We start from the raw sequence: 25,403 nt of genomic DNA, 5'->3' as shown, positions 1-25,403 counted from the left end.
GTAGTATGGAAACAAATGTCGGCTAATCGGAGCAGCCCTACTTCATCAGAAACATCAGAAACACACGACAGTGTCCATATTGAAGTTGTTTGCGAGTCAGAGCTTTTTTTGAGTGGAGAAAATTGTTTGAGTTGACTGCTTGAGTTTCCACAAAATCAGCCTGCAGCAGTGTTGAAGTGTGTTTATCATCATAGTCGAGTTGTGTTTGTTGTCTAAATAAATCACCGTCGGGGCAGAAAAACACACATTTGAATTTCCAGGGGGGTTTTTTATTTTTATTTTTACAAAACAACCCTGTTTTCTTTCAAAAACAAAGATGAAATCAATGTTTCACACAGATTTCTTTAATGTCCAGTCGCCTGTGTGTTGACTCAGATTCCTGCTCCTGCTTTGTCGTGCCACACGAAAGTTTGAGCAAGAGTCAAATTAAGATACTGACCCAGAATATGTGACCAGTTCATCTCCAGTCAGCTGAGACATCGTGTAGCTCATTCTTGACATGTGGGTGGACACGTCTTTTTCCCAGATGTCTCTGCAGTATGCTGTTATACAGCTGTAGCAGACAGAAAATTCCAATTTTAGCAGCTTCAGTGGATAAAACTGAGGAGACATTTAAGCATATACTGTCATATTGCTTCATTTTATATGGGAACCCACTTTAAAGATCACAAACTATGGTTGACTATAAAAAAGTGGAAGGAGCTGGTTTAAATCATCCTGAGACAGGTCAAGGTCTGGAGTTTCCCCTGATTGAAGGACCCATCCCCCGCCATTGCCCCCATCCCCCACACTGATCCTACTCCCAGTTTGTTTGTGTTCACTACTGGATAAAAAAAGACGCAGAGGTCAAATTCCCTATCACTAATTGGTGTGTGCAAATAAAAACACATGTACCATTCCTATTTTTACCACCGATTTGGAAGCATCCAGTGTTATTTTGAATAAGATAAAGCTGCCATTTCCAAGAGACATACGTTGATATATGATAGAAAAATGAATGACAACTTAATTTGATGCATGTTATTCAATAGTTCTCATGTGAAAGGCCGGAAATGTTTTTTGGCAGAACCCAAAAATAAATCTCCCATGACACACCCGACCCAGTCTTTGGTGAATGACTGATGTATTATTATGTTACGTTATAGAAAACCTATGAAGAAGTCAGATAGAGGCTTTGGTTGCGCTGCCCCACCCTAGAGGCTTTTCTAATCTGACTTGGGAGACTACAGACAAAACAAACTTTCTGATTTTCAACATTTTAATCCTGAGAAAGCACAGACAAGATGATTTAATCAGACCATTTCAGGGAGGAGATTCCAGGGATTTGGGATCTCACAGAAAATCGTGTGACTAAGTACAAACAGACATGGAGGTGAACTGTCGGCTGTTGTGTGTGCAAAGTCATGGATGGCTGAGAAGACGTAGAAGTTACGGTTTTAAACAAAAGTATGCAACATCCGCTTCCCGGTCAACTCGCTCTTATGGGTTATTTACGGGGTTCTGCTCACGCCCCCAAGACTGTGATGTGTCCACGTCTGTTAAGGATAATTTGGCCAGATAATCTGTTTCAAATCAGCCTAAAATTAGAAGACATCCATAATTGTCGGGCGGGCCAGATTAGGACCAAAATCTGGCCAATTATCCTCAAATGTGGGACATGGTTTCTGAGGTAGAGAATCTAGAAACACAAGATTGACAAAATGTAAAAAGGTTCAATCTTTATAAATACTATACAATATTAAAAAAGGAGAGATTCACTTTGATTGATATGGAACAAGAAAGAAATTCCCCATGGGGAGAATCGTTATTACAATCCTGTATAATTTAAGAACACAAGTTTGCCTTGAAAGTTTAGCAGATTTAAAAGTATTCAAGAACAAAGTCAGTTGTGTGAACTACATGAATTATGTGAAAGTGAGTCACACTTGCTCCTGAATTGCCTTCATTATGATGAATTAAAGATCCATTCACTTGAATGAAATGTCTTCTCACAACCTTCACGGTGTCCTTGTGCACATGCAGGCAGTTGTTTAATTCTTAAGTCCATAAATTGGCATGCCGTGTGTCTAAAGCACCAGGAGGGTTTATTTGCTTAGTGTCAGTTTAGTGTCATTTATTGTCTCCTCTGTCTCTAAATAATGGTGCCTGTGTGTTTGGGTCGAGCGTATTTCCTGTGCACGCAAATATCAATCAATCGGTCGTCAATCATGTTGTGTGAGTTTAATCTCCTTGGATATTGTTCCATTAAGAACAAACGCCAAGTATTTGCACCAACAATTAATCAGTGGACTGTTTTTAGATTCATCAGTCAGTTGTTTAGTCCATAAAATATCAGAAGATTGTGAAAAATGCCAGTTATTTTGTCCACAAAATATTTAATATCATAGGCGACCAAAAACACAAAATACAAAAATATTTACAAAAAGCTTAATTTGGCTTAAAAAATAAACTTGACTTAAAATGAAGATTAGAAATTTTACCTAAATTGTTCTATCTATTGTTCTATCTATCTTTATAGATTTACTATAATGTAACAATGAATGAATGTCCAGCATAGCAACTAAAACCCACGTGCCGTAACTTTGCTATAACTGGCTAATTAATGTATGAGTATGGGTCACTGGTTCCATCTTTGAATATTTGGTGTAGTGATTATCTTTCCCCCAAACTCTATCGTTAATTATGTGTAGCCCTGTGAGCTTATTTAACATATACTATGTCCTGGAACTGTAGAGTTTATTTTCCATGATGCTTCAACTGTTTTTACTCATCTGAGTTAAATGTCTGAATAAATCATTATTCTAGTGTTCATTTTGACACCAACATTACAGCAACATTTAAATGTTTCTCTGTCTCTCTATTTATATGCTGGTTTGATATGAAACAATGCAATTTTTCTTTTTGACAGTGAAACACTACACTTGGACTTTTTATTTAAAATCCAAAATTATCAGCATTTAGTGGTTTGTTTCAGTTTCAACTACATTTTAAATTGAATTCAAATCAATTCAATTTATTTGTATAGCGCCAAATCACAACATACATTATCTCAAGGCACTGTAGAGCAGAGAAACCCAACAGTTCACACAATGAGCAAACTCTAGTGGAGAGAAAAAACTCTGACAGAACCAGACTTAAAGATGTGCGGCCATCTGCCTAGACAGGTTGGGGTGAAAGGAAAAAATGGAGGACAGAGGAGAGGTGGGGGACAGAAAGGGGGGAGAGAAAGGACAAGAGGTGAGGTAGAAACCAAAGAAAGAGAACAGGAGTGTCCGCACAACAGCCAAGCTGATAAAATAGCACTAATGTGTGTCTTTACTGAACCTTTGCATGGATTTCTGGATGATTTTTTGGCTTTGGCTTCATGTTTGTTGTGTTTTTCTTTATCTCCACATGGTTTACAAAGGGTTTTGTCTTCCGTCACATTGTACGTGAAATTTGACCATATGTCGTCTTTCTACGCCGTCATTTCTGCCACTTTCCTCGTCCTTCATGTTGACATAAGGGTAGATCCACATTTTGCAAAGCGATTAGTCTGATTGGTTGTCTTCCCAGTTGATCCTGGGAAGACAATTTTTATTAATTGACAAAAGTGTCAGTAGAGTCCGTTTATTTTTTGTCTTAAAGTCTTGTTTTTGTCCGTGAAAACATTTTTCACCATAGTTGTCGTCAGTGAAATTAATGCTGCATTATTCTAGGATCATCTTTCACTCTGACCTCTTTCTGTCGACGGCAGCGTCTGGAAACTCATATTATCTCCTTGTTTTGAACCTGCAGGTACGAAGCACAAGACGATGCTGGAGGCCAGGACTGGCGTGGGCTCCATCAAGTCCTTCCCTCGGCCGGGAGTCAAGAGCAAATTGGTTCCCATGACTAAGTCATCAACGGGCCTGCAGAACAAAACGTTCCACTGTGAGACGTGCGACGTGCACGTCAACTCAGAGACTCAGCTAAAACAGGTGAGACGGGGGGGGGAATGAAATGATCAATGTAATTGTTGTTTCATTAAGTTTTATGCATATACAGTGCATATTAAACTGCAAACAAATTAACATAAAATAAGCCTGTGGCCTGTGCTTGATAATTGTTTTTTAAAAATGCAAATAGTATAATTGAAATGTAATGAGATTTTAACTGCTAACTACGCTAACTGTAAAACTTTAACTCTGGATTTACAACAGTGGCAAATTGTACTTTTTTCATACATCTTTGATTTGAGTTAACGGCGAGGGTCAATTTGTTCGGCTGGATTCACTGGCAGTTGTTAAAAGCTTTTATCAGCAATAATTAGCCTAGCTAGTGCTAATTATGTTATTATTTATTAAATTGTTTAAAATGTTTAAAATTATTAAAAATGTCTCAAATTATCAGGTTTTGGTGACTTACATTAGACTGTTCACTGTTGTCACTGTGAACAGTAGATTTGTTTAAATTAAATTGCAGTTTCATTTGAAACAGATCCAAATGGCTAAGATGCTAGGTAACTACACTGTAGGTAAGCTAGTCAGCTAGCAACATAAGCTTTGATTTATTAATTTAAAGAAACCTTTAAATAATGCTCTGATTTTGAAATTTGGCAAATTAAACCTCTGAACTGCTATAATCTATGACTGAATATTGTTTGGGAGCTGGTGTTCATCTCACTGTTGGATGTTTATTCCTAAAATTAGCTGAATGATTATGTCAGTTGTTGTTTTTTGCCTTTAATTCTTTGGCTCTAAACCTGTTCACGCGCCATACGCTGGGATTTATTGGGTGAAATCAGGACAAAGTAGGAAAAACTCATTTACATGCTCCACAAACCCACACACGCAGATTCACCCCCCACGTAAAATCTGGCACATCTGAAGTGTATCAGTCATCTCAAGCTGCTGCGTTAATAGTTCTTGTAATAATTTCGTGAGAGCTCATATTTTTTTTACAGTGCATGTCTGAATTTCATCGCCTTCCTTTCATTTTCTTTGAAAACCTTCTTCATCAGACTGAGTTAATTAACGCAGTATTGCAGGTAATGATGTTTTCTTTCATCCTGCTCTTTGTCTTGCACCTTACACTTGAAATTCAAAATGAAATCTACTTTGAAGTGCGGTCACAACATGGCCAGGCAATCAGGTTTTGAGTTTACGCAACATCTCTACCCCCCAAAAAACAAATGTTTACATGATGTTTAGGAAATCCGAGAATAATCCGATCCCTTTGTGATGTTTATACCTCAGTGTGGATTTGGCTGAAACCTCTGATGAGGTCCTGTGTATTTAGCGGTTGATTCTGAGGCCACGGCACAAATCTCCTCTTCTTGTAGCTACTGATCATCTTGTCACGGGGGTGAATTTCATGTTTTAGTCTGAGCTAACCTTGAAATTTCACACTAAAAAAAAAAAACTCTTTAAATATGAATTTTTCATGCAGGGACTTTTACCGAGTACTTCAGAACAGCAGCCTTTCTCTTTGAAAGAAATCCACCATGACGAATTTCACTTACAGCTTGAAACCAGAGGAAATGTGTGATTGTTAAATAAAGAACATCTTTCTTTCCTTGACGCGTACTCACACTGCATTATTTATTGGCTGAAGGTAACGGAGTGTATTTGAATGTCATAATAGATCCTTACATTTTATTTAATTTACAGTATTTCTTAAAAAAAAACAAAAACAAACATCTGTTGCTTCTGGTATTCCAGAAAACATTAATTATGTTATATTTCCCCCACATTTAAACACGGCACTGCATTTATCAGAGGGAACATATTGTTTGGTAAATGCTGTCCGCGCCGCAGCAGTTATTATGAAACCTTTAAAGCTGTAATATTTCCCCCTTTTTTGCCTTCAGACATGAAGAGTATTTTTAGTCGTGCTCTTTCCCAGCCTGTCGGTCAGGTTCCCACCACAGCGAGCGATAAGCTATCTAACCTGAAATGGCATCTCGCCTCCGAGCCAATGCTTACTGGCATCTCTGAAGCATTGCAGTCAGTCTTTAATATTTTAAAACAACAACAGCATGAGGAGAGGGGGGAAAAACACACCAATAATTTTTCCGTGTTTTGTTTATGTAGCCCCGGCTCTAGCCTGAATGAAGCAATATCTCAGACGGACGTCGATAAAACTGGGGTTTTTGATATTCATGGAGCCAAAGGGCCCAAAAACTTTTATGTTGGTAACCTCTTTTAGTGCCAGTTTCCTGTCACTGCCATAATAATAAGTGATGGTTGTTTTTCTGTGGTTATTCCCCTGTGGGTGAATTAGGCCACTGATTTACAACAAGTTCCACGCGTAATCAGTGCTATCACTTTGCCTTATTGCACAATATTGACAGCAGGGTTGAGCCATGTGGGACAAAAATATTATCACATATGTTTCTGTAAGGCTTGTAAATAATATCTGGATTATTTTTATTCTGTGCCCCGGTATACGAGATATATGTGGATATAAATCTGCTCACAGGTTGTTTCTCTGGACTCATGAAAAGTTTGTGCTTCTCGAAGGAGACTGACACAACACTGTAAAATAATAACATATCTACTGTTTATGATTTGTATTACATGCTTAAAAGACAGTTCTTACCTTTTATTTTTTGGATTTTTGTCGATTGTATTTTTTGTCAATATACAGTGCTTAACAAAGAAAACATAAATATTTTAAAAATGCTATTGTTATTTATTTGGCAAAAAAAAAACGTGAATTGACCTTTTTGTACCCAAATTTGGGAATTTGGGCTTCTCTAAAACAATTCTATTCAGGAATGCAAGTAAATAACTATAATTTGACATTAATCAAGAAATAATAATTTAGTTTACTATTTTTTATTTCTACTTTATTGTAAAACACAGTAATTTTTTAGAATAATACTTTTATTTTATTATTTATCTCTGCATACTGGTGTATTAACCAATTTGTAAAGAACTTTAGAGTAGAGAGAGAAGGAGAACTTGGGTTTGTGACTTAAAGGGTTGCTGGTTCAAGTCCCTGCCAGATTTGGGCTGAGGTAACCCAAGAGCAAGGAAGCCAATCCCCATTGTTTTTTTGCGTTTCCATTAGGAATAGTACTTAAATAACAAGTCCCTACCATGAAGGGTATACCATTTTTAGGCACCCTTCGCTTGGCATACCGGAGTACAATTGGGCACAGCCCACATCCCGCCCACCAAGTAAAGGTACTGTTCTCAGTTGAAGCACAAGCCTGACTCAGGGCTTTACCATTCCATACCATACCAGACTGTACCATGATGGAAACACAGCATTAGACGACCTGCTTTTGACTGTTTTGGATCTTTTTTACTTTACCTTTGTGCCTTTTGCTCTGCTTTATTCTGGGATTATTTTTTGCCTTTGTTTAACTCTAAATTTGGATTTTAACCTGCACTCCCCCGTGAGCTGTCCTGCATTTGGGTCCAACATCACAACCCTGACATTTTTGCTTTTCCTCTCTCTTTTCATTTGGTTTCCTGCCTCTGTGATTGTCTCCCCTGATGTGTTACACCTGGGTTCAATCACACTGAAGAACCCTCGGGTATTTATTCTCTCTGCTCTCGCTTGTCCTTGTCAGTTCGTCTGTTCAGCCCTTCACTTTCCTCTTGATGTTCATCAGTTTTGCTGCTGCCGCCTTTTCCCCCCAGTGTTTTGTTCCTGAGTTTGTCTCCTACCTTCTAGTTTCTCTGTGACTCCTCAACCTGCTGCACAAGACTTTTCTTTTCTCCTCTCATTAAACTTTCCCGTACCCGCCTACGTTTACAAAATTCATACACTTTGACAACACTCAGCCGATGTTGCACCGCACTGTTTCTCAACTCCTGGAGAAGGAAAACAAACAAGAATACAGTCTGCGTTGTTTTTCTTGTATCGTCTCAGTTACACAGCAAGCTGTTGCTCTGCTTTGGCCTTAATAAATATGGAAAATAGCTGTGTGCAGTCTCCAGACCATTAGCCGTCTTCTCCGTCTCCATGCAGCTGCTGCCCACCCATGGCGGCATGGCCGTCTTTGTGTTTACGCTGGAAACAACACGGGCAGTAGCTTCCTCCGTGCTGCGGCTCGTCTCGGCCACGGTCAAGTTGAAACGCTGGCCTGAAAAGTTTGACTTTGACAAGTGTTGATTCTCCGCATGTACAAGTCACGCTTTGACAGAAATGGCGAAAGATCACTTTTACGTCCTGTTTACTCAAAGTGCACATGTCAGAGCTCTAAAAACACACTGATGCATCTCTGTTTTCTTTTGTTTCTCAGCACATCAGCAGCCGGCGTCATAAAGACCGAGCGGCGGGGAAACCTGCTAAACCCAAATACAGCCCCTACAGTAAGCCGCCCAAAGGCCAGACCAAACAACCGGTGAGTCAGCGAACGCCTCAGTCGTCTGATCTGCAACTTAAGTCCTGGTGTCGACAAACAAATAACAGTTCTGAAGGTGTCTGAGGACACAGACGTGATGACACGTGTGAGACGCTGTTGGGTTCTGAGGCGTTTTAAGATCTAGATCACTTGACTAGAGATTAGAGACCAACTCCTCAGACAGTGTTTTCTAACCAATGCAGTTTCACATTTTTTTAACAAGCAAAAAAGAACAATAAGCTAATTTTCTCTAGTTTCTTTCCCTCCTTTTTGGAGCAAAATGAAACATAGAAAATTACTCTTTCATGGGATTTGCAGAGGGGATTTGGGTTTTTTTTAACCCCAAAAAGAAGAAAAAAACATTAAAAACTTCCATACTAATCAAATCTTACACGATTATTAATACTGATAATGCTCCAATTGTTTTTTCGAGGAAAGACAATTGTTTTCAAGTGAAGTTCAAGGAAACTGCAGATTCCCTTCATCAGACCATGAAAAACTACCTGTTGTCCTTCTGCCGCTATTAATTAAAAGCCCAATATGGAAAACTTCAGTGCCAAGTTGTTTCAGACCCAAACAAAATGTTATCATAGACGAATGAAAACAGATGTGTAACATCAAGACACTTGAAGAAGGGTTAGCTCTGTTGGTTTTGTAGCACTGAAGCAGCTTATGGAACTCTCCATCGCGGGAATTTCCAATTTGGTTTGGAAATGTTCTCTTGTATTAATCTCTCTCCATGTCTGAGGTCATTTTAGCCAAATAAGGACCTTACTTTTACCTTACTTTTTACATTCAACTACAATCGCAATAGCAGAGCAGTTCATTACACACTGTGTCTATTGTTGAAGTGAAGTTCTGAGCCATCAGAAAACGTAAGAGTCAAATATGCTTGTCTGGGGAACATGAGAAACATCCAGACTCTTTAATATTAACTACCAGGACAAAGAAAATCCACCTTTCTGTACTTGATTACTGTAATATTTGGCTTAGTGACTACAATACAAGCCTGTGGGGGGCAGTGTTACAATGTTATGCCCTAAATATAGTAACTGAGCAGTTTTTTTGGCCATATTCCAAGATGCCAATGCCCAAATTCATTGGATTTATATAGTACGAGAATGGCTCGGGGAGCATGACTCATCATTTTCACACATGGATGAGCGGACACATTGAGTCCAGACCTTAACCTCACTGAGAATGTGGTGAGGACTCAACACGGCGATCCGTCTTCATCATAAATACAAGGTATTAGTGAAGAGTTGATGCAACCCTGGATTGAAATAAACGACATGACATTGCATGTGCTCATCGGAGCGTTGCCACGGTGATTGCAGTGCCGGAGCTACAGTAATTTCCTCTGTAATGTGTGTTCTTTGTGATGCAGAATCCTGCATATAGGACGTGTTAATGCTAATTTGATAATGTAGCACAATCTCAGTCACCGGTGTGTTGAGGAAATGATGAAATAGCGAATGATTTGGCAGCAGCAGGCTCGCACCATGGGGCCTTGTTAGGGTTCTCTGACCATGTCTCCTGGTCCATAACCATTATAGAATTTTAAGAGGGTTCTCATAAAAGTGTCAGTGCTGTGGACTAATGGACTTTTGTCAGCTCAGTGCTCCAGTCAAGTGCTTGCTTTTCCTCTCCCTGTTGCAACACTCCGGAGAAAGTCCAACCCGATATGTGCTGAGAACAATTATGGACAAACTGCTGGCAGAAATCGTACTCCCCTCCACTAAAGCACTATAGGTCTTGCTCTTTAAGTCACATTCAATCTCGCTGATGGCACCTAATTCACTTAGATATCCACTCCCCCTGGATTCTATTACAAATGGCAGAAAAACCCCGTGGCAGAGAAAACACTGCGATTTAATTTGAAAAACTTGATATTTTATTGGCAAAAATGGCACTGCATAAAGACTCGTCTGAGCCAGAGGAGCCGGACGCGGGACACGGACGTGGGTCAAATAGCGTTTAGAGGTGGCTGTAAATGTCAGTTTGAACTCATTCTGAGTACCTCCGCATGTGATGTGCCTCCGGGCTGTTTTAATCACCGTCAATCAAGAGTGGTCCAAACAAAGAATTAAGAGAAGCGTCGTGAATTGACTTCACATTCTTTGCTGATTAACACAATACTGGATATGATTCAGGATATTTTAATAAACCGTTTTTTTTATTTGATACTTAAATCAAAACAGATGGAGCTTTTTGTCCATAATCTGCCTTCATTTTTTTAAGAATGTGACAAAATTCAGTGTCACAAAAACATGGCACTGAGAATATATAATTTTTAGTGAACGTTGAAAGTAAAAAACAAGAATTTTGTAATGACTGCCCCCTTGTGGTACTTAAAATGCCATCACTAGGTCTGTATGTTGTTGTAAAATGTGTACATATCCATTTGAACTTGGGGGAGAGATTAAACTCCAGAAGCCAATCAGACGTACTTACCACATGGTCCAGCAGAGGGCACTGTGAGCACAGCTTGGCTTTAAATCCACTTGTAATGCCTTCAGAAAAACAGGACAGCGATGTTACGTTGTTTTCGCTGTGAAAACAAGCTAAATCGTCTTCTTGAGCAGACAATCAAGACACCAAAGAAGTCAAAGTACTCTTAGCATGAAATGGTCCACCTGAGTGAGGTCAGGTCACATCATCCTGCGACCTAGGGTAAGGGTTCCTTCTTTAATTTTATGGCAGAGGGCAACCAGAATTGTCGTAAAACAATGGTAGGAACTGGAAGTAGCCGCACTTTCGCACCTGTGTAGGTACAAAATGAATGTCGGGTAATATCCAAGTGTCTTTGAAGGAGTAGTATGTTATATAGTTTTGCCATTTGGACAACCCTAGTATCTTGGCCAACTAGACAACCGCACTTATTATAGTGTGAAATATTTATGATTTCCTCTTTCCACGGTGATCCCGATAACAGAAACTGGCCACCATCAACTTTAAAACATTTTTTAAAGAAAATTCCATTCCACTTTTTAAAGCCATGTGCCCGGCGACACAGGATTGTTTTGGCTGAGTGATGTAAAGACTAAATGTGGGAAAGATAAAGGCAATCCTGACATCCCATCCTTTCAGAAAACAGCATTCTTCATCAGACACACTGTTTGCTGTGACGGAGTGTCAGGAGTTACCAGTGACGGGAGGAAACGACTTTTTATGAAACCCATCATTGACTGAGTTAACGGCGAGGAGCTTCTTTGACGAGCGGAGAGTAAAGAATGTTTCCCACAGGGTTACGACGCCTGAGTTCAGTGATTGATAAGCCGTGACAGCGTCTGTCGGCCCGCTGCTGCGAGACGGCAGCTTTTCCATTACTGATACAGGAGATTAAACCAGATAACTTTAGTGACCTTTTCACCCGATTAGGCTGGTGTTAGAGGTCATTTGTCAGTTATTTTCTTGTGATTCTTTTTCCTTTCACTCTGAAAATGCACCTGACTTCACTCTTCAGTGATTGTGTGCATCAAAATTTGACTTTGACAAGTAAAAAAGTAAAAATTTCCACTGCAGTAATCTGACTAACCAGATGTTTAATAGATCAATAACACTGTTGATTAAAATCTGCTTGCTATGGAAAGACGGCGTCACATGCAGAGCTGCAAAGGTTCAATGAGGCTGATCAAATGATCAATCCATCACTCATGTTTGGCAGCAAGTTTTTGTTTATCCAGTTAAACCAGATATTTTCTTTTTGCTTAGTTGTCTTTAGCACTTTAGCGGACTCATGGATACATATCTCCACGTATTCAGTGATTTCCACGCTTCCCTTTGTGTTTCCCAGTGTTTCCCAGTACTGGTCCTGGTCCTCGTTTCCAGGATCAGGGAAAACCTGATCTATGGAAACAGCCACTCACTGCATTCTGGTTTTGTTGGGTCTTTGGATACAGGGGCATCATTTCTGGCAACGGCTCATTTGCGTTTGTTAAAACCAGGCTACTTTATGCCAATTGGAGGCGTCAAAAAGCAACTGGCCTCCACGAGAAACTATGGATTTTTTGATTGAAACTACCAGTTTTTTTGAAAAGACAAAAAGCAGCATGGACATGGCTTATTCTGTACCAAAATCTAATCAGAAACAACGTTCTCAGTGAACCATCCCGGCGGGATTCCATTGGTTCCCTGAGGGAGAACATCTGTCAGTAATCTATCACACACCGTGACACTGTGATGCTAGTAAGCGTAAATATGGGTTGTTTTTAATAATTATTGCTAATTATTTTATAGACCAAAGAAAACACCTGCATGACATAAATATAAATAATGATATGTCTAAAGTGGAACTATGCTTACTACTGTCTGTTAGCGGAAAACCAGCCTTACGAGATAAGGGCCAACGACATGGAGTCCTCAGAATCGGGAGGTCTTGCATTACCTCAGAATCAAGGGAAAGTGAGAAAACGACTGTTGGAAAAATATGTACTCCAAAACTGCAGGGGGATTATATATTTATATATATATAAACATTATATATGTTTATAATGGTGTTGACACTGTATGTACAGATTTAACTGAGTGCATTATTCTCTGTTATTTCAGCAGATAAAACTGACCCTGGGTAAGGAGCGACAGTGTCAGCCTCTGACCGCTCAGATCATTCCGGCTCACCTGGCCGCAGTCGCAGCGGCCCTCAGCAACTCTTTCGCACACCGCACGAACCCCACCACGAACCCCGCCCCGACTCCCACCCTCTTCCAAACACAGTCCCTCTCTGCAGCGTTGCTGCGCCCGGCCCCCGGGCCGGTCAGGACCTCCCACCCACAGGTCCTATTCGCTCCTTATTGACCAGTGTGAGTGTGGGTGGAGCTGCTCCACCGTCCATCAAGGACCAAACAAAAAAGAACCAGGCCAAGGAGTCACGTCGGCAGCACCCGCGCTCCTTCTATGCATCTGGGATGCTGAAACATCGTCACGCGAGATTTTCACCTGTTTTCATGTGGATTATCCTGCATTTAAAGCTAAACTGGACGACAGCGACGCATCGTGATGGATTTACTCCTCCAGTCCAACTGAAAAACCTGGACACATACATGCTTTTTTTCCTGTGCCATCCTGCTGCCCAGAACCCAGAGTTGGACCGTCATCGTACCGCAATAATGTATAAGACTAATCCTGTGAACTATGCAGTGTCATTATTTCAAGATGTGCGGAGCAGTTTGAACTGAAAATACCGTAGGGACATGCTTTTTGTGAGCAGACTGTATATAATGCCGTGTTTCCATCATGGTATGGTTCGATTTGGTACAGTTTGGAATGGTAAAGACCTGGGTCAGGCTTGCTTGTCGACGGAGAACAGTTCCCTTACTTGGTGAGTTGGGTGTGGGCTGTGCCTGATGGCTGCGTAGCGTGACAGCGACATCGAATGTGATGAGTGAGGTGGTGCACAGGTGGTGCATCGTAAAGTAGTGTTGTTATTGTCACTCAATCAGCTGACTGTCATGGGTGGAGCCAGTCAAGCACCATACCATTTTACTCTGGTACCCCAAGGGAAGGGTGTCAAATAATGGATCACTTGGGGCTGGTTATTGTGCTTACTATTCCAAATGGAAACAGAAAAAGATACGCACCATACTGTACCAAACCGAACTGCTCCACTTGGTGGAAACACGGCTAAAAAGTGGACGTAGTCTTCTGGTTGCAAAAATAACTCTCATTTTGAAGATTCAAGATTCACAATTTGACCAGGGCTATGTCAGTTTTTGAAACCAGACGTTCAGTATTGGATGATACTTTCTGTCTTTTCATACTTTATGGTCTATTATTTATCTGAATGGAAACATAATTTACAAAACTATACATCCAATTTTATTTGAAGAAGAGCGAAAACTCCTAATTGAGACGATTAACTCCTCAGGAAAATGTTTACGTTATGACATCATAAGTAAGAAGAATCAACATTTTTCATCGGGTTTCCATGCAAATGGAGTCGCCACCTGCTGGCAAACTGGAAGACTACTGCCATTTTTATATACGGTGGGTGTTTTTGTTAAGATACAGTGCCGGCCCTAAGATCATTGCTTTCGTGGAGGATTAGCATCGCTCATGAATTTCGGCCTTTAAACCTGGCATTACAATGTGTTTTCTGTGATCGGACAGCGCTACCGCATGCATTTAGACGTGTATCCAGTGTCCACATCAAGATCCGATTGCAGTCTGATCACGGTCACCTCCCCCTCTTTCCAGCAGCAGACTACAGTGCCACAATTAGCTGCACGTGGAGGTACATGTTGTACGGACTCCTCTTTGCTTTTACAAACTGTTGGTGAAGCGTAGACGCATCAGAGACTCATTGGAACCACCTCCTGAAGTGGTTTGACAGATCGGAAAACAATTCGTCCTTGGGTGTCTTTACACCTGTACAAGTTATCAGGCGCTATCTGATTACAATCCGACTAGTTATTGTGGATGAGGTGCAGACGCATCAGAGACTTGTTGGGACCACCTCCTGAAGTGATTTGGCAGATCGGATAACAATCCTTGGGTGTCTTTACACCTGTACTTACAAGTGGTCAGGCACAATCCAAGTAGTTGTTGTGGGTGAGGCGGAGACACATCAGAAACTTGTTGGGACCACCTCCCGAAGTGGTTTGTCAGATCGGATAACAATCCGTCCTTGGGTGTCTTTACACCTGTACTTACAAGTGATGAAGCGCTACCCGATTACAATCCGGGTAAGTGTTGTGGGTGACGCGGCGATGCATTTGAGACTCGTTGGGACAACCTCCTGAAGTGGTTCAGCAGATCGGATAACAATCCTTGGCGCTATTCGATTCCAATCCGATCACAGAAAAGGCATTTTAATGCCACATGTAAAGGCGTCAAAAAGAGGCTGCCACTGATGATAAGAGAGAGCAAAGACCCTCCTCTCTTCCTGTTTGCACTTTAAGCTCCTTTTTCCCTCTGTTGATGTCCTCATTCGATGGCTAGACCGTGTTAGATGGTTAGAGTATGTGTCGTAATGTGCGTGTTTGTGTTTGTCCTTGCATCGTCCGTGTATGTGTGTGTGTGTGTGTGTGTGTGTGTGTTAGAGTGTGAAAGAGAGTTCATACTACATACATGTGCTTGTCCATGTGAGTGTGACTGTGTGTTTGAAAGAGAGCGAGAGCTTCCCAGGCGCCGTAAGCCATGCGAGTGGATATCCAGCGCACATTGTCTCAGATCGTGTCTCAGGCCAAAGGGACCACAAATGCTTGTGCATATTAACTGTCAGTGTGTAAAAGGTGAACAATTTCAAATAAAAAGAGTCTTAATTTGTTAGCACTGTTGTTTTGGTTTTATTGTGTGCTAATGTAGTCCTGTGCTGTTGTTGGGTGATTTAAAGGGATAGCACCAGATTTCTTGTGAAGTGTGTTTGTATGAGGTTCTGTTATTATAATAATGATAATAATAATAATAATAATAATAAATTTAATTTAAAAGCGCCTTTCAGGTCACTCAAGGACACTTTACAAACAGAATGAATTAAAATCACACAATTAGGTAAAACCAAAAAACACATAAAATCAACACAATAAAATAGGGAAGTGACGGTAAAAGCAGGGAGGTTAGAGGGAGTAGGCGGTCCGGAACAGGTGAGTTTTGAGTTGATTTGAGAGAGTCACAGTTACGGAGGTCACGTGGTAGTGTGTTCCAGAGCTGGGGAGCAGAGTGGCTGAAGGCTCTGCCCCCCATAGTGCTGAGGCGGGCAGGGGGCACAGAGAGGTGGATGGAGGAGGAGGATCTGAGGGAACGAGTGGGGGTGATGACGTGCAGGAGGTCAGACAGGAAGGGAGGGGCAAGGTTGTGGATTGCCATGTATGTGTACAGGAGGGGTTTGTAGTTGATGCGGTGTTTTACAGGGAGCCAGTGGAGGTGCTGGAGGACGGGGGTGATGTGGTGGTGTGAGGGGGTCTTTGTGATGATACGGGCGGCTGAGTTTTGGACCACTTGGATTTTATGGAGAGACTTTTGAGGGAGGCCGAAGAGGAGAGAATTGCAGTAATCAAGACGGGAGGTGACGAGGCTGTGAACAAGGACGGCGGTGGAGTGGGGGGTGAGGGAGGGGCAGAGTCTGTTGATGTTACGGAGATGAAAATAAGCAGTGCGGGTAGTGATGTTGATGTGTGAGTGAAAGGAGAGTGTATTGTCGAGGATGACACCCAGACTCTTTACCTGAGGGGAGGGGGAAACTGTTAGCTTTAGAAAGGGTGGATTTAGTGCCGAGAAGGAGGATTTCAGTTTTAATGCAGTTTAATTATCCGGTAGCAAACCTTAAACATGTAGAGTTAAGTTGTTATCCCTGCACCAAAATGAGGAGGCAGTAAACCAGCAGCTCCTGTGTCCATGTGAGCTAAAAAATTATGATTTTCTCTATGGAATTTGGTGCAGGAGTGTGAGCACTTTACAAACCCGGGTATTCCAAAGCAAACAACAAATTCTTAAGGTCATGTATACGACAGGTGATGTAGATTTTAGGAGCTGAGCCACTTGTTTAGAGGCTAAAATATTTTCCCCAATGTGTGTCTTAGTACAGGAAGTTCCTCTGACTATGTAAAAGTATGTTTTTTAAGTACCTCATTCAAACCTACCTCAAATATCTGAACTGCTGCTGACGATGAGCCAACAGATGTATGGTTTTATAGATTGTACACTGTTTATTAAAGGCTGATAAACATGTGGCGGGATCAATTTCACATGCAGGAAACAAAACTTGAATACATAACACATACAGTGTCTGCCTGGGTTGAAACATATGAACGTTAACATTATGGAAATGTATAAACAGAACATAAACGGATGTTCACTCTATGTTTGTTTTCACACGTTCACATTCAGGGGACGTGATTTAAAGTCAGAATACAAAATCAAAATTCAGAACACAACACCATGTTCACTCTGCTTGTTTGCAATGCAGGAGCTAATCCTGATTATAATCCTGGTGTTACTGCTGCTGTTGCTGCTGTTGTTGCTGAGGACATTTACATATTTTGGACATGTTTCCAGAGAGGAAAACAAAACGCAGGCAACTTATAGGAAAAGTTCTGTTGGGAAATAAGTTTCCTCCAGGGGAAAGTGTTGGTTCCTCTTGGTGTTTTTGTCATAAACACTGTCCTTGTCGGGACCAGTTGTCGTCATAGAGACGTAGCCTTTCAGTAAAGGTAATATACAAACATCTTAACCGTTGTTTACAACTGTTTTCTTGTAATATAACGTTTTTTTCTCTGAATATTTTCACTTTTTTTCCTCATACTATTACAGGTTTTTCTCTCACAAAATGACCACTTTTTAAAGAAAGCTTACGTTTATTTTATTTTTCTTTCCCCTAATACTTCATTGTCCACATGTGTGTCTGCATGTGAGTGTGAGATGGGTTGCAGGTGTGCATGTTTGAGTGAATGACGTGTGTGTGAGTGAGTCTAGGTGGATCCTGGGAGCTGAACCAGAATAAGAGGAACCAGAATAAGAGGCCTGAACATCCCAGCTGCAGTGAGTGGACTTCCTCAAAACACTCACATACATTTTGTGCTTGACTTTAATGAACTTTTAAAATGGTTTGTTTTACTTGTTGCTGGTCGTTTGTTGGGAGTTGGGAACAGGGAGTCTCCTTAGTCTTGTTGTGATCAGGTTTTCCCCTAGGCCTGGTCGTAACAACCAGCCATAATGTCCTCACTTTACCAAGATGTCCTCATTTTGTATGGTTTATGTGATGGTCCTCACAAAGCCACAAATACAAGAACACACACACAGAAAATCCAGGTGTCTTCTGGTGGACACAGGAAATAACATCACTGACAGACACAGATCACGGTGTCTTAACGCTGACATTTCAGAGACACTGATTCACCACAGCACCATCACTCATCCGTTCATGTTCAGCTGTTCCGTCTGTGAACTCCTCAATGAACCCATGAACTCATCCATCCATCTCTTATTTGTATCACTTTTCCAAAGATAAACTCGGTGATGTACGACAGCTGGACGTCCAGCCAGAGGAAAAAAGACGAGGGATGTTTCCATCGAAGTCCCTGAGGTCCAGACTCCAGACTTCAGAACCAGAACCAGAGCAGCAGCAGGTTCTGGCCTCGTGAAGGTGACATTGATCACAAACATGTGTCAGTTTCTGTTTCTGCTGTTCAACAGAAAAACAAGTGAAGATTCCAGGTTTTTAACAACAATAATGAAAGAATAATGATGGAAAATCATTATTCTGTGACGATTATTTACTTTAATGTCATCAAAGGAACAAAAGCGATCTTTCTGATGATGATTTTGCTGTTATTACTTATTGTTTTACCAAATGTCAAGTTTTAGATAAATTTTGATAAAAGGGCTATAATGGAGAAATGTTCATATTAGAGTAAAAATTCTAGAATTTCTGTTTGTTATTTAGTCGTTCTGGTTGTTATAATTTGTTTCATTTAGTTACTACAACAATAATAATAATAATAAAAATAATAATAATAATAATAATGTAATTTTATTTCCCAGCATTAAAGGCGACATCGAATGCTTGTATCACACATATATGTTAGTTATGGAGGTCTACTTACATATATTAACTTGTTTTCATGGTTCAAAACCTTCTAATCGCTGCAAACGAGCCGATCAAAATATCTCCTCACTGACGCTCTCGTCAGCCGCGCTGTTTCAGACCAAAACCACCCCCCCAGAACGTGGACTGTGTTGTGATTGGCCAGCCAACGAGAGCTTTCCCACTTTCCTGTGATTGGCCAGGTACCTGGAAGTGACGTGTTTAGAACGTCAGCTCTCAGATACGCAGCTCTTTTTTTTTTTTTTTTTTTTTTTAAACAACTTTATTGAAATACGGTTACATTACAAAAGTGAAGAAAGAAACATATTACATTAGTGAACAAACAGAGCAAAAACAGGAGAAATAAAACTTTGCCAGGGTAGCTGATGAGTTATTAAAAAGAGAAAGAAAAGGAAGACCAAACATTGACAGTCTTAATTGCTTTTTTGTTATTAGAGCCAGAAATCAAATAAATCAGATACGCAGCTCTCCCTCTGGCACGATTGATGCTCTGCTCGTCATTATCAAGACATTGTTAAATGGCTGTGTCACGACCCCGCGCCGTAATCCCTTACACATTTGACCCGGAGTCTGACCCAGAGACAGAAGATACTGTCGCAAGTGAAACACCTCCACAACAAAGACTGCTGCAGGACGCCTCAGAATGGTAATGTTTTCTCTGTGTATATTCCCAATACTGTATGTGGTTAATTGTAGGGAGACACTGGTTGAGGCTTGATAACCCGCCCCTCCCCCCACCATTTTTTCTAAGTATAAGCTACAGCAATACCTGTACATGTCTTTTTGTTTTCTATTTAGATTTTATCACTTGCTGTTTGGTGAAACGCTCATTTTAACATTTTGTGTAGATATCTGGTGGGACTGTGATGAAAGTAGTTTTGTTCCCCTGTACGTAATATGAGTAACTGATGAATAGAACTCTTGAATCTATGAAATGTGTTACTGTACTTTTCATACACAATACTGTATCTCTGGACGATGCCCACAGAAGGGGAGAACGTCTGCTGTAGAGAAACACTTAAGGTATTATTTTGCCCATAAGCAATAACTAAGTGTTGTAAAATAATGGATTAGTAAATGTTAGTTTAGATTTATTTTTTTATAAAGCAATGTAGTACAAATTTAACTATTTTCAATCCTGTAATTAGGCCAGTGCCCTATAATGTAGCTCCATTTTCTTTAATCCTGTCTGTAACTATGATTGTACCAACCTTTTTACAGTAATAATCCATCACTTTTTTGAGTGATCCAGCTATTTTCACCTAATTACTCTATGCCATTACTGTAACAGTATTGCTCTGCCCCTTTTTAGGTTATCCGAAGAATGAATGAACTTCCGGACACACCAACATGCATGATCTACCATCCAGGCCTGGAGCCTAACTGCTTGAACCCATACACACTGCAGAACATGAACAACATCTACCGGGCAGACTATGGGCCTTTGCGGGGAAGAACAATACACGAGTATGTATGTAACATACAAATAAGAGGCATATTTAAATCATAACACACATAAGTGATAAAAGAATTGTGTCTTAGAAATGTTTAATAAAAACTTTTTGCACAAAATGTGCACAGTGCAAGAGCAGCATTTAATTTTTTTTACATTTCTATCCACTTTCCAGTCGCTACCGGCATTTAGCATACCGCAGCTTTGTCAGCTGGTGCTGGGGATATTTGGGACGACGTGTACGAGTTGTCATCTCGTCGTGTGTCGTGTGCCGGATACGCCAGGAGTTTCCTGATCTGGCTGGACAATATGTTGGCTTCCGCCCACCCCTTGACTGAAGCGGGTCACGTGTGAGGCAATGACTTCCTCCTTTGAGGGTCTGTCATACTGGGCTGACAGGGTCTCTGGGATGGCGATCTTCCTCATGTCCTCAGCGAAAGACTCTGGGTCCTCCATCACCTCCTCGAACACCAGCCTCATCAATTCAGCCACATAGTCTTTAAAATGTAACAGAGAACCATGACATTACATTCAGACAGTAATTTCTTTACTGTGTCATTACATTTTCAGCTATTTAAATTTAAATGTGTTATTTGTTGTGTTAGGTGTTAATTTAAGTTAATAAGAAAGAAAAAAAAGCCAAAAAAAGTTTGTCAGTATTTGTAAAACATTTTATTCAATGTAAATAAAACATTTTAGTGACTTACTGTACGTGGGGTCTGTTTTGACCGGCTTTGCGGTGGGTTCTCCCTTCTTGGCCTTCGAATACGACACTCTGTAGACAGCTTGGCCTAAAGTTGTTGTTGCCTGCTCACGGCTGGAATTTTCGTTGTGATGCATGGATGCAAGGTACAACCTATGTAATATAAAGATTCCAATCAATGAGACAGTCTTGTTTTGATTTTTAGTTCCAACGGTTATGATGTCCACTTTGCCACCTTCTCTGGGCCCGATGTTGAGGACGTTGCACTGTAGTACAGACTTCGTCGTAGTCCCTCCTTTTCCATGTGGTAGCTACCACCCACTTCATTGCTCTGTTGAGAGAATTGCAAACACAAAGTAGAAGCAACAAATTAAAAACATATCTTTCTTCAAAGTAAAATGTCACGAGAATCCTACACACCTGAACTAGCTGGAGGTCCAAAATTTTGTTGCTGTCCATGTGCATCAAGGAATAGCTCCCAAATTTTGCAGAGTGCCCTGAAGTAAACAGAACAATATGAATTCATATCTTGAAAAAAACTAGTGATTGATATTTTTTTTATGTTTACAAGTGGTATTTATGATTTTGATGATGGTCTGATTTTTTTCATTACCTGGAGAATCTGCACGCATGTCTCCTGCAACTTGAACTTTCCCCCCCCGGTTTCAATGTGGAGAAAAGGACCTGCTGGTCACTCTTCCACTTGTGGACGATTGCAGGTTCCAGGTATTTCCTTGCATGTTTCCGGAAGGTGTCATAATGAGAACTGTACTCCGGCAGTGTGGTTTGTGTGCCAGCAGTCTCATGTGACAACACTGGTGTCTGGGTCCCTATGGAGTAGATACAATGTGTGAACATTTCATGCTCTTCAATAATTTGGTTCTTATGAAATTTCAATTCTACTTACTTTGGCTGTGCACGTGTGCTTTCAAGGTCCCAATTGACAGTTGAGTGGCACATGTTCTCACACTTGGAGCTTCTGTTTGTGTGCCCGTGTGGATAAAACGATCCTGGTATGGAAAATAGTAAAGGTTAAAACAATAATACAGATCATGCTCAAAAGACTGGCTTTCTACTTCATTAACTTTCCTGAATCTGCCCCAATTCGACTATAACTTGTTCCCTACTTTAACATAAACACACGTTTCCAACACCGCCTGAATAACGTTGTGTTTACAAGTGAGAGAGACACATGCACGCAATTGAAACGAGCGAACACGGTCCCAAACTTCTACAGCGATTAGCCTGCTTAGCTCTGTGCTCCCCGGTTAGTCACCCACAATACAGCCGTGTTTATCGGCATGGAGAGACGCATACACGCAACTGAAACGAGCGAACACGGTCCCAAACTTCTACAGCGATTAGCCTGCTTAGCTCTGTGCTCCCCGGTTAGTCACCCACAATACAGCCGTGTTTACCGGCATGGAGAGACGCATACACGCAATTGAAACGAGCGAACACGGTCCCAAACTTCTACAGCGATTAGCCTGCTTAGCTCTGTGCTCCCCGGTTAGTCACCCAAAATACAACCGTGTTTACCGGCATGGAGAGACGCATACACGCAACTGAAACGAGCGAACACGGTCCCAAACTTCTACAGCGATTAGCCTGCTTAGCTCTGTGCTCCCCGGTTAGTCACCCACAATACAGCCGTGTTTACCGGCATGGAGAGACGCATACACGCAATTGAAACGAGCGAACACGGTCCCAAACTTCTACAGCGATAAGCCTGCTTAGCTCTGTGCTCCCCGGTTAGTCACCCACAATACAGCCGTGTTTACCATACCCATACACGCAATTGAAACACGAGCGAACGCGTGTAGCTTAGCATGTAGCCGGCTATCGCTAATGCTAAACGGCAGAACGAGCACACAAAGACAGTATTACTGTTTGAAATACTTACTTGTGCTGCAGGTAATCCAGCATGTATTGTAGGTACTGCTCCTTCTTTGAGGCGAAGTGTGGTGCTGTGCCCTGCTTTGTATTGCGCGAAGTTTGTGTAACAATCCTCCGTGAAGTGGTTGCCACATACATGGAGAATTTTGGGAAATGTAGCAGGCACATTCCCATCAAAAATGAACAATATCCACTGAGCTTTTGTTTGCTCATTGGTGGGGAGCTTGTGGAGCGTCTGTCCTTGTTTACTACAACCCAGAACAGAGCAAACTGATCTTTTTTTCGAAGACATGTTCTCAACCGATATGCTCAGCAGCTACAACGAGACTAGTTCTTCTTCTGCGGTTGAATTTACGCAACCGGATGTGCCCGGAGTAGTGCCCGCACCAGGAGGAGCTACGGTGGTGAGAGGAGTGTTGAGGATTTCTGATGACATCATCAGCTTCGGGAAGTGCAGATCCGCTTGGCAGAGCCCAGGACAACAATACAACACTATTTTCTCAGCAGTGGCTGAACTGTTTGTTCTGAAACTTCAGGGTTTCATAAACGAGGTAATGACGCAGATACACACACAAACGCAGCGTTAATTGGAGCTTCCGGTCTTTGTCGCCTTTAAAACCTAAGCTATTGTTTAATTGGTTGTGCTTTAAATTCTAAAATTTGCACATTTACATGTCAAGTTAACAAATAAAATAATAAAATAAATAGAAGTGAATATTTAAAAGCCCTGATTTAAATATAAAACCCCATAAATTCACAATAACAACATGAATGAATGCAATGTTTTTATCTCCAGCTCCAAAATCCAAAAATGTAAATAAGCTTAAATATTTTGTCAGAGATGAAGAAGAAAGATGAGAGAAAAAATGTCACACAAATGGAAACAAACACAGATGAAATGATATTTTTTTAAATAAAATAAATAATGAAAGAGTTCCCTGACGACGGCAGCTGAATTTTAAACCTGAACTGAGAATAAAAACTGTTTGAATAGCGAGGTGAGATTTCACTCTAATTTTAACTAAAACTACATTTATTTATACATAATTATATTTAAAAAAATGACAGTTTGCTGAGATAAATAAAACTGTGACATATTTTTTATATTTTTTTTAAATAAAAGCAGCTGTGGTGCAGATGTGAACAGAGTGAGTAAGTGAATGAGTGAAAATGTGGTGACAAACATCAACAGCCTCATTATTTTTGGTTGCATATTCATAAGATCAGAGCTAATGAGGCTGAAAGCAACAAAAACAAGCTTCTCGTTACGTTTGTGAAATATTAAAGAGAATCTGGATGTGGAGACGTAATTATGTGACATTTTCAGAGAAATAATCGCATTTATGTCACAAAACAACCAACGTGACGCCTCACAGACTCATTAAACTCTTCATTCTGACTGTGTCTTAAGTTAAATCCTGGTGTTGAGGTGATAAACTCTCATGTCGACATCTGTTTCTCTAAAAATCTGAGTCACAGATAACGTTTTAAACAGTTTCATCCATAAAACTCAGCAGAACGTGAGTGAATTTAAACTTAAAGTTATTTATTACACGTTAAGTCAGAGGTTTGAATCAGAACTAAAATACTCACACTAATTCACCTACAGCCAAAAATGTCCATTGAAAAAACATTTAATTTTGATGCATCATGACAAAAACTTGGCAATTTATTTTCTGAAAAAGTAGGACAAACTTGCTGGACTAATTTTAACATTTATTATTTTACATTTCTGTTCTAATTAAAGGCATTTGTATTATTATTATTATTTCAAAGTCTCAAACGTCTCAGTCAAAAATATAAGGCTAAAAAATTCCTTCAATTTTGTAAAAAAATTAAAATGTCAAAACTACTGGGAATTGATAAGAAGATGATGTCACGTTCACTTCCCGTAAGTTCACCTCTGTGTGCTCTTCATTCCTTTATTTCAGTGCAGGAGAATTATTATTATTTTTACGTGAGCGCTGCTTCCTGTTTGGCACAGACGACGCCAGTGTTGGCCAAAAATCCTCTGTCAGATTCATCGTTTTGTTCTTCTCTGTCACAGGAACAAATAAGAAGTTCATTACTTTTAATGTCGGGCTCGGTGCCACGGACAGTCATGAACACCCTCAGCTCCAGGTTTTAAAGCAGTAACTTTTAAATATAAATAATAAAAAATCAGGAGTTCATACTCTTACGGGTCATGACCATCCACCACTCGATTTTACACCTAATGTCGTGTTTTTGTGGAAAAGAAAAGTAAAGTAAACTTAACCACGTTCATGACCGGTAAATGGTTTTAGCTCAAAAATCTTCAATAATTTAAGCTAAGAGAGCATAAATGATAATAATGGAATTTGGGATAATGGAGATGGTTTTAATTTTAATGTTTTTCAAGAATTAACTCGATTTAAATGTGTCCAGGTCCGCTCTACTAGGGCTACTTTTAGCTTGTTAGCAGAAGGCAGTTGTTAGCATGTCAAGCACCATTCCTACCGTCTTCCTA

The 25,403-nt window shown here is 40.5% G+C and overlaps 2 protein-coding genes and 1 long non-coding RNA gene across 4 annotated transcripts in view; 2 read left to right on the top strand and 1 right to left on the bottom strand.

The window, feature by feature from the left end:
* znf385d (zinc finger protein 385D) overlaps nt 1-15,589 on the top strand; it is a 101,692-nt gene extending 86,103 nt beyond the window's left edge. The window contains exons 6-8 of the mRNA XM_058648096.1: nt 3,778-3,959; nt 8,219-8,320; nt 12,872-15,589. Coding sequence (XP_058504079.1) covers nt 3,778-3,959; nt 8,219-8,320; nt 12,872-13,117 — 530 coding nt within the window. The 3' untranslated portion in view covers nt 13,118-15,589. The remainder of the gene's footprint in view (nt 1-3,777; nt 3,960-8,218; nt 8,321-12,871) is intronic.
* Nucleotides 15,590-18,807: 3,218 nt separating this feature from the next.
* Nucleotides 18,808-20,630, top strand: LOC131471979 (uncharacterized). The gene is made up of 3 exons (XR_009242040.1): nt 18,808-19,886; nt 20,176-20,334; nt 20,492-20,630. It is a non-coding gene; the product is annotated as an uncharacterized LOC131471979 (long non-coding RNA).
* On the bottom strand, nt 20,395-23,509 carry LOC131471978 (uncharacterized). 2 transcript variants are annotated; one of them, XR_009242039.1, is made up of 7 exons: nt 22,923-23,506; nt 21,927-22,029; nt 21,633-21,849; nt 21,440-21,516; nt 21,255-21,350; nt 21,024-21,172; nt 20,395-20,813 (listed from the first exon to the last, which is right to left on the bottom strand). XR_009242039.1 is itself a non-coding variant. In XM_058648817.1 (7 exons), the coding sequence occupies exons 5-7, from the start codon at nt 21,344-21,346 to the stop codon at nt 20,566-20,568; spliced, it is 489 nt and encodes a 162-aa protein (XP_058504800.1). In that variant the 5' UTR covers nt 21,347-21,350; nt 21,440-21,516; nt 21,633-21,849; nt 21,927-22,029; nt 22,923-23,509; the 3' UTR covers nt 20,395-20,565. The 2 variants fall into 2 exon arrangements, 1 of the variants encoding a protein (XP_058504800.1); XM_058648817.1 differs by having other exon boundaries at nt 22,923-23,509.
* Nucleotides 23,510-25,403: the final 1,894 nt, after the last annotated feature.

The sequence above is a fragment of the Solea solea genome, chromosome 13 (genome assembly GCF_958295425.1).
Source record: "Solea solea chromosome 13, fSolSol10.1, whole genome shotgun sequence".
Taxonomy (NCBI): domain Eukaryota; kingdom Metazoa; phylum Chordata; class Actinopteri; order Pleuronectiformes; family Soleidae; genus Solea; species Solea solea.
The sequence above is the reverse complement of the archived record's forward strand: the minus strand, read 5'-3'. Positions and strand labels throughout refer to the sequence as shown.